General features: G+C 60.9%; 1 protein-coding gene across 2 annotated transcripts; it reads left to right on the forward strand.

The window, feature by feature from the left end:
• Positions 1–1067: 1067 nt before the first annotated feature.
• CNP (2',3'-cyclic nucleotide 3' phosphodiesterase) lies at positions 1068–8095 on the forward strand. Of its 2 annotated transcripts, none has more exons than XM_032396436.1 (4): positions 1068–1175; positions 2363–3032; positions 5183–5322; positions 6674–8095. In XM_032396436.1, the coding sequence occupies exons 1-4, from the start codon at positions 1173–1175 to the stop codon at positions 7121–7123; spliced, it is 1263 nt and encodes a 420-aa protein (XP_032252327.1). In that variant the 5' UTR covers positions 1068–1172; the 3' UTR covers positions 7124–8095. The 2 variants fall into 2 exon arrangements, with proteins under 2 accessions (XP_032252327.1, XP_032252328.1); XM_032396437.1 differs by having other exon boundaries at positions 1071–1175; positions 2474–3032.
• Positions 8096–8968: the final 873 nt, after the last annotated feature.

Here is an 8968-nt window from a genome sequence, read left to right on the forward strand (position 1 = left end):
ACAGGTGAGCTCCAGGGGACTAGGCTAGCTTAAAGGGGAAGAAAAGGAAAGGCCTGGGAGTAGAGGTATGTCTGGGCAGCCACTGGCCGTGGGTTCATCTTACTGAGTGCCTGCTATGGTCAGGGCACTGTGGGAGGCTTGATGGGAGAAGTGATGATGGGTCACGCTGAGGACTGGCAGGCACGATTAAGTGAACGCTGGCATTGACAGGGGCACTGTGCTCGAGGAGCCCAGAGGAAGAGAGTTCCTGCCCGAGAACAGGGAGCCGTCCCCAGGAGGAGGGGCGGCTGGACTCTACCTGCCCCACCTCCGGGCGGCACAGTCAAGTAAATCCGTGAGCTGGTTTCCTCCTCCGTAGAACGGGTATCTAACTCCGGGGTTGGCGTCAGGCTTCTATGAGTGCTCAGCACAGCACTTGGTACACGGGAAGCTCTCCAAAATCCGACCCAGCTTTAGGTGGCTTCGCAGAGGAGGTGGCAGCTGAACAGCTGCCTCAGAGGATGAGCTAGGATTTCACTACATTATTCATCTGTCTCCGGGCTATTGCCATCCTGGTTCCATCTCTACAGTCCTTGGAAAGGTTAGGGCTGAAGTTAGGCCAGCTAGGACCAGACCCCGACTACTGTGAGGCGAGTGAGGCATTTCAGATGCAATATTTCACGGGGCGCCATGAAACTCACTAAGCAACATATAGTATGTTAATGTAATGTTGTAAAACACACACACACCGCAAAACCCCCACGAGGAATACAATATCACAATTTTAAATACAGACGGGATCTGACCTTGCATTTGCATGACCCTGCCTCCCTGGCCTCATCCCAACCCCGGCGCGGGGCCGGGGAAAGGTGACTGCCTCCCTCTGTCTAGAGTTCCTCGGGACCGCTCCAGGGCACACGTGCGCCGCGGCCGGCCGGGGGGGGGGGGGGGGGGGGGGGGGGGACGCGCGACCGCTTCCTCCGCGCCGAATCAGTTTCGGGTTTCGATTCGCCGCGCCTGCGCGGAGAGGCCCCGCCCCGCCCCCGGCCCGCCGCGCGCGCTCCGCCCCCCGGGCTATGTAAGGCGGCCCGGCGCGGGGTCGCGCCACCGCTGGGCTCCGTGTCCCTCCGCGCAGGCGGGCGGCCCCGGAGAGCTAGTGCCTGCCGAGGCGGCCGCGGCGGCGCCCCCTCATCATGGTGAGCGGGCGCGGACAGGCGGGAGGGGCGGGGGCGGGCCGGAGAAGCACCCTGACGGAAAACGGGAGTTCGGGGGGATTTTCGGGAGGAAGTGGCATGCAAATGAGGACCCGAGGTTCCGGAGTTGAGCTCTGGCTTGCTGGGCCGTGGGGTGCAGCCTGAGGAAGGGGAGCCCCGGGCCGAGTTGGGGAGCGGGCACGGCCGCTGGAGGAGCGCGGAGTCGGGCGCCGCGGGAGCTCGTGCCACCGAGTGTGGCCCGGGGCTAGTGCGGGGCGGGCATTGTCGCCTGCTCCCGCCCGAGGGCCTTCTCTGAGAAAAGCCGGTGCCCGCGCCGCGCTCGGGCTGCCGCCGGGACGTGCAGCCGCCTTAGAGGAGACCGCTCACGGCAACAGGTGCTGTCACTTGTGGCTTTTAGCAGGCGGGAAAACAAGTGGCTCAGAGAGGTGCTGCTGACACACAGCAAAGTGGGGCGCAGAGCTGGACCCCGGACGCAGGTGCCCTGGGCCGCCCAGTCCTGGGGCAGGCACAAAGACCACGACTTTGTGGGGGGCCGAGGGGCAGAGGAGGCGGCGGCAGGCGTGGTGAATGAGGCCCTTTGTCCGGCGCTCTCCTGCCCTGCCCCCACCAGCCCTTCTGTGGGACCATTGTCCCCCCCCATCCCAGACAAGAGAGTATTATCTGTTGCCGCCCTTGTGGGGGCAGGGGAGGCAGTCTTCGGGTAACCCTTCTCCACCCCCAGCCTCCTCTGCGCACCCGGAGCGCGGGCAGCTGTGCCTTCGTCCAGACAGAGCAGCCCCACCTCCAAAGAGGGCATCCTTAGTAGGTGCCCGGAATATAACGTCAGGGTCCGCTGCGGAGGCACGGGCCTGCGCTTCCAGCAGCTTCCCCGCTGAGGGGCGGCAGCAGTGGGGGATCCTTGAAGCCTCAGCTCTGACCAGCGGGAATTAGGGGCTTAGGAACCTCAGACGAGCTCTCCCGTCCCTCCTCCACCACCACCCGCTGGCGGCGCCCCGGGCCAGAGGAGAAGGTCCAGTGCTGGGCTTGGGAAGGTGCCCACCGCACGGGGGGCGCTTATAACTCAGGGCTGGGAGGCCCGCGGAGAACGAGGCCAGAGTCAAGGGGGCGAGGCCGGTGGGGTGGCCTCGAGCGAGCCGGCTGACATCTGCTCTTGCCCTCCTCACACACAGAACAGAAGCTTCTCCCGAAAGAGCCACACGTTCCTGCCCAAGATCTTCTTCCGCAAAATGTCCTCCTCAGGGGCCAAGGACAAGCCTGAGCTGCAGTTTCCTTTCCTGCAGGATGAGGAGACCGTGGCCACGCTGCAGGAGTGCAAGACCCTCTTCATCCTGCGCGGCCTGCCCGGGAGCGGCAAGTCCACCCTGGCGCGGGTCATCGTGGACAGGTACCGGGACGGCACCAAGATGGTGTCCGCCGACGCCTACAAGATTACCCCCGGGGGCCGAGGAGACTTCTCTGAGGAGTACAAGCGGCTGGACGAGGACCTGGCCGCCTACTGCCGCCGGGACGTGCGCGTCCTGGTGCTGGATGACACCAACCACGAGCGGGAGCGGCTGGAGCAGCTCTTTGAATTGGCCGACCAGTACCAGTACCAGGTGGTGTTGGTGGAGCCCAAGACAGCGTGGCGGCTGGACTGCGCCCAGCTCAAGGAGAAGAACCAGTGGCAGCTGTCAGCCGAGGAGCTCAAGAAGCTGAAGCCGGCGCTGGAGAAGGACTTCCTGCCGCTCTACTTCGGCTGGTTCCTGACCAAGAAGAGTTCTGAGAGCCTCCGCAAAGCCGGCCAGGCCTTCCTGGAGGAGCTGAGCAACCACAAGGCCTTCAAGAAGGAGCTGCGACACTGTAGGTGGCGGGCGGGGGCCGGGGTACGGGCAGGTAGCGGCCTTCCTAAGCCTCCCTCGCTGGGCTCGCGGTGCTGAGCGCCCGGGACCGCCGCTGCCCTCCCAGCTCGGGGCCGAGTGAGGCCGCAGGGGTGGAGGCAGAGGCGCAGGGGGACGGGGGGAGAGCTGCTTCCCAGGGACCCCTCTCCTCTCACGGCGCCCCCTCCTCCCTGCCCCCCTGGATGGAGACCACTGGCCCTGTCTTTGGATGGGGGGAGGGACAAATTCCCCGCACCACGGGAAGCATGTCCACATTTCCTACCACCCCAGAGGGAGAACCTGATTCGATGTTTCTACCTTGTGTTCAGCTGCAGAGCCATCTTTCTGAAGTAGAATATTCCACGGAGGGGCGCCCGGCTGGCTCAGTGGGTAGAGCCTGCGACTCTTGATCTCGGGGTCATGAATCCCAGCCCCATGTTGGGTGGAGAGATCACTAAAAAAGGAAGGGGCGCCTGGGTGGCTCAGTTAAGCGACTGACTCTTGATTTTGGCTCCGGTCATGATCTCAGGGTCATGAGATCGAGCCCCGCGTTGGAGCCTGCTTAAGATTCTTTCTCTCCTCTCCCTCTGCCCGTCCCCCCTCCCTCTCTAAATAAGTAAATAATAAAATAATCTAAAAAAAATATTCCACGGAATCCTAAGCTGCAAAAAAATGACAACTAAGACTATTGTGACTTGACTGGGTATGGTGCCAGGTCTCGGGCTGCCCAGTGCAGCTCCTGTGGCCTCCCGCAGCTCCGGAGAACGGCCACACACCTAGTCCAGACCCCTCGTGCGGAGGGGAAAACGCCCAGGAGGGCTGTGGGATTTGCCCAGAGCCATAGTGAGAGCCCTGGACTCTGTCAGCTCTAGCAGGGGCCTCCCCATGTTGGGTGGGACCTCTCCTGGCAAGGGCTGTTTGCTCTGGGGAAGGGTAGGTTTGGGCTAAGGGAGGCCTTCATTTTCCTGCAGTGGCCTCTTAGGGATATGTCACCCACTAATCTGTCTCTTTAACCCATTTCTGGTGTCCCCAAATTTTAGATTATCTTCCTCCTTGAAATATCCCCACCCATATTTCTGTGTTGTTTCGGTGGGCAAAATCTGTGCCTGGGTATGTGCTCAGAGGTCTCTTCTTGGCTCCTAAAGCTGGAATGCTGGGAAACCAGGGAACCGTGACGCCCGCAGTGACGTTGTCTGGGTGTGAGCCCTGCACCTGGAATTGCTTGGCAGAAAAGCACCCTACAGGCAGGGCCCCTGGTTAGAGCTGCTCTGCCTCTTGAAGCTGCCTTTACGTCTAAAAACTGCCGCCCTTTCCTGCCTAGGACACACGGGCCTGTTCTCAGAGCACAGCTGTCCCTCCCCTGTGGAGGGTGAGGGACATCCTCGCAGGGACTCAACTCTGGGAGTAAATACAACAGATCTAGTGACTCTGAAACGAGCCCTAAGGCCTGGAGTCTGGAAATTGAAATCACAGATACCCCAGGTCCCACCATATAATATCTCATTATATCCCAAGACCCTTCCTACTCTAGGCCCTTTATAGGCTCTCATCCAAACAGGCCTGCACGGTCCATGTTATAGTGACCAGGTAACTTCTGGTCCGGGTAGGCCCAAGTGAAAGGGGGCTCGGCTAAGAGTTCCCCGGGTGGTCCTGGGAAAATGGGTGTATGGTCACCCTAATGGTACTTGATTGACAGAAAAGGGTCAATCATGTGCCCCAGGCCAAAGGACTTAAGCTCTGACTCCTTCCATCATACGACAGTTCCAACGCTCTTTTGCCTTTCTACCCCATTTCCCATGACTTGCTTCCCTCTTCCAGATGTGTAGCTGATAAGGCCGAGAGTCCCTTGGCCTATGCTGCCTGTCCCTGGGTTACGAGTGTGTCACTTTCCAAATCTGAAGAGAGATGTAAAAATCTACATAACGTGAAACCAGGGAATTTAGACACCTTTTGGTAGCTTTGACGTGGCTGTTGGTTTGACCAACTAAGGAAGGAGTGGATTATGGTGGATTGCCAAAGAACTTACACTTGACGTCGTTTTTTTTCCCTCCGAGCCTCCATGGTCTTGGTGATGGGTATTAGGATGGCCCCTGCTCTCCTGTCCTGACCGCCCCCTTCTCTCTCTCCCTGCAGTTGTCTCTGGGGATGAGCCCAGGGAGAAGATCGAACTGGTCACCTACTTCGGGAAGAGACCCCCAGGTGTGCTGCACTGCACAACCAAGTTCTGTGACTACGGGAAGGCTGCGGGGGCAGACGAGTATGCCCAGCAGGATGTGAGTGCTCCCCGGGGACGCCCGGCTGAGGTGGGGAGCGGGCAGGGTCTTCTGGAAATGGGGACCGGCTCGAGGCGGGGACCAGAAGCCAGACAGCCTCTCAGGAAAAATGGCATCCCCTGCTCCAGCTCGCCCCCTCCCCAGGCTCAGTCACACAGAGGCCAGCTGCCCTTTCTACCCGCCCGCCCCCAGCGCTGCCACCAGCCTGCGCGCTCGCCCCCAAGGCCTGGCCGCCAGTGCCTTTTCCTGCTGCAGACTGAGGGCCGGCAGCAGGCTCCCGCGCTGGCCTCTGAGCCTGTGTGGAGTTCCCAAGGTTAGGTGGCCCCAGCCCCCAGCGAGCCTGGTGCTCGGAGCTCCCGGTCCCCAGGCCTGGCCTTGCCCTGGAGGAGGGCGCATTGAGGGGTAGTGGGGCTCTTGGCTTCGGGTGCCACACCTTTCCCTCCTCCCACTCAGCCGCTCTCTTTTCAGCCCGCAGCCTCCGATGCGCGGTCCTTAAGCCACAGGCACGTGGCCCAGCCCCTGGTGGCCTTCTGGGCGAGGCCTTCCTCCACCCCCGACCCGTTCCCCCACGTCCGCCCCAGTTAACCCAGCAGCCGTTTTCCTGATTGTTCGTTGGCCTTCCCGCTTGCAGTCTTCCGCTGGGCTTGCGGTCGTACCGCGGCACCTAGCAGAGCTGCGTGGCTGCGTGGGTAACGTCCGGACCGGCTCAGCCACTCGTGCGCTCGGCCGTGTTTGTTAAGCACCGGTTAGGCACCAGGCACGAGGGATGTGAGCACAGAGAAGAGACACTTTGTGGTCGGCTGGGAGAGGTGGTCCGAGAGTCAGCTAGAAGCAGATGTAAACCAAGGCGTACGAGGTGGATTTTGATCCGAGGCATTTATTTCTGACCTCTGGGACATTGCCTGGGGCACTCAGGTGGCTTTTACCCGGATGAGCTGAGTAGCAGTGACAATAGCACTTGTCACATGCCTGTCACTGTTCTAGAATCTTCACCCAGACTCTCTCTTAATCCGGACCCTGAGGTAGGTTCCAGCATCGTCCCCATAGAACAGGTGAATGAGCCACCGCAGCGAGGTTCCAGGGCCGCCGGGAGGTGGGGCGCCAGGCTGAGTCGGGCACGTCTGGCCTGCAGCACCGCCCGTGCCCTTCGGCCCCGCCGGCACGTCCAGTGTCTCACGTCAGCCTCGCCCGCGTCCGTGGGAAGATGTCCTCCCGTGAGACAAGGGCCATGTGCGCCTTTTACCCGAGGGTTCTGCCCAGTGCTGCTCACCTCTGCTAGGCCCGTCCTTGGTCAACAGTCTGCTCCGGAGGCCACCACGTCCGGCTCAGCGCTGTCGTTCTGTCCCCACAGGTGGTGAAGAAGTCTTACTGCAAGGCCTTCACGCTGACCGTCACCGCCCTCTTCGTGACGCCCAAGACTACGGGAGCCCGGGTGGAGCTGAGCGAGCAGGAGCTGCCGTTGTGGCCAAATGACGTGGACAAGCTGTCCCCCTCTGACAGCCTGCCCCGGGGGAGCCGGGCTCACATCACCCTTGGCTGCGCGGGTGACGTGGAGCCCGTGCAGACGGGCATTGACCTCCTGGAGATTGTGCGGCAGGAGAAGGGGGGCAGCCGAGGCGAGGAGGTGGGTGAGCTCAACCGGGGCAAACTCTACTCCTTGGGCAATGGGCGCTGGCTGCTGAGCCTGGCCAAGAAGCTGGAGGTCAGGGCCATCTTCACGGGATACTACGGGAAGGGCAAACCTGTGCCCACACACGGCAGCCGCAAGGGGGGCGCCTTGCAGTCCTGCACCATCATCTGAGCGTTCTTGCCACTGTCAGCCCCCCCGCTCCTAGGAAGGGAAGGCGGGGGGAGAGGGAAGCATGCCTTCTGCCTCATCTTTAAGATTTTTTTTTTTTACTCAGAGTTAACCTTTCTGTAACTTTCTGTAACTTTTTAAAACCTTGTAAAGTAACTTTTCCTGCCCTCCCTTGTCCCCTCTAACACCCAAGCTTTCACCACAAGACGGAGTGTGGGGAGCGCCGTTCAGGAACCCAGAGCAAAGCTGCAGCCGCAACCCCAAGCCCTGCCGCCTATCCCGGGTCCCCTGCCCCGAGCCGGCCAGCGGGGGAGACACCCCAGAGCTGCATGTCCCCACAGGGTAGTCACGGCAGCCACAGGAAACTAGCCATGGATTTGAGAGGGTGGGGGGGTCCCTGGGCTTTGACCCCGAGTCTTAATCATTGCAGCCCCATGACGTAGGCTGGGGCTTTTTACCAGGATACAAAAGGGGCTTTAAGTCCCACCTTTGGCCCTAAGTGCCTATCCCCTCCTCCTTTACACTGTGACTAGGGAAACATTGGACAGCCACCTCCCAGCTGGCTGCAGGTCTTGCCCCAGGAAGGGGGTGGGCTGGCCAACCTTTCCGGCGGTGTGGCTCTGCTGCGGGGATGAGGAGACTGAAGCCAGAGCAAGTGCCATCTGCCCAGTCCAGCTTGTCTCCTTGGTGCCTCCCCTCCAGGGGGTCAGTCGGTGGCAACCAAGGGCCAACGGAGCGGACCCCTGGCTGCTCAGGGCCAAGCCCCAGCTGGTGCCTCTGAGAAGGGGTTTTTAACATTGGTACGTGTGCTGTGGTTCCTGGGGTGCCCTCCGCTGCCCCCCTGCTCAGTAACAGGGCCTCGCTAATCGGGTTGTCACTGGATGAAAGTGCTGGAGATTTAAGTTACTATCCTGGCTTTGCCCGACCTCAGTGACTTGTAAGACTGACCGTGAAATAAACCGTGTTAATCCTGGCCGTGTACAGTCTCTCTCACCCTTCTGTGCCCAGCTCAGTCTTCCCTGGGGCCAGGGCTGGTGTTATCAGGACTGGCTTTGTCCCACAGCTTGGGGCCATCGGTCCTGTCTCCCCTCCGCTGGCTGGGCACAGCTGTGGTGAGGTCGGGCAGCTGAACAGTGTTGGCTTTCATGAGGCGGCAGAAAGGAGAGCGGCTGATCTTAGACGCACACAGAAAGTGGGGGGGGTGGCCGGGTCTGAGGGACGTGGAGCAGAGCCTGTCCTCCCCCATTAACTGCGGCAACAGGCCCCCAGGTGTGCCAGCCCCAGGCAATCAGAGGGACTGCTCAGCCAGACCAGCGGTTCCTGGTCTGGGTGTCTGCCAGCTCTCTAGGGAAGGCCACCCTCAGGTCATGGTGTTGCAAACACAAGGGAACACCTGACATTTGGGAGTTCCGTACAGGCCCGCGGGGGAGCTTCTCAGGCCTAACTCAGTCATACTAGCGCCATGGCCTTGGCGCCAGCAGGGGAAGCCTGGAAAGAAAGGGGCCTGGGCTCGGAAGGAGGAGAAGCAGTAAGTTACCTATTTGGGCCATGGTCCTTTCTCAGCCAGCTCTACTACCAAAGCGCCAAAAATCTAAGCGTCAAAGTCTTAAATCCCTCTGCCTGGAGCTCCTAAAAAGATTACCTGCCATGAGCACTATGCTTGACGTGAACAGCAGGACACTGGCCACCACTTCCTCCCCCAGCTTGTCTCCCACACACGGGACAGCCGCGGAGAAGTTGAGCGGTATTTACTAAGAATGCTGTTTCCAGCCATGTGGGCTTACGGTCTGTGACTGGACCCTGGGGCCCAGGAGCTGCGTGTCCCACTTGGAAAGGGTCTGGGGGTCA

Source organism: Phoca vitulina, unplaced genomic scaffold (genome assembly GCF_004348235.1).
Source record: "Phoca vitulina isolate PV1807 unplaced genomic scaffold, GSC_HSeal_1.0 scaffold92, whole genome shotgun sequence".
NCBI classification, from domain to species: domain Eukaryota; kingdom Metazoa; phylum Chordata; class Mammalia; order Carnivora; family Phocidae; genus Phoca; species Phoca vitulina.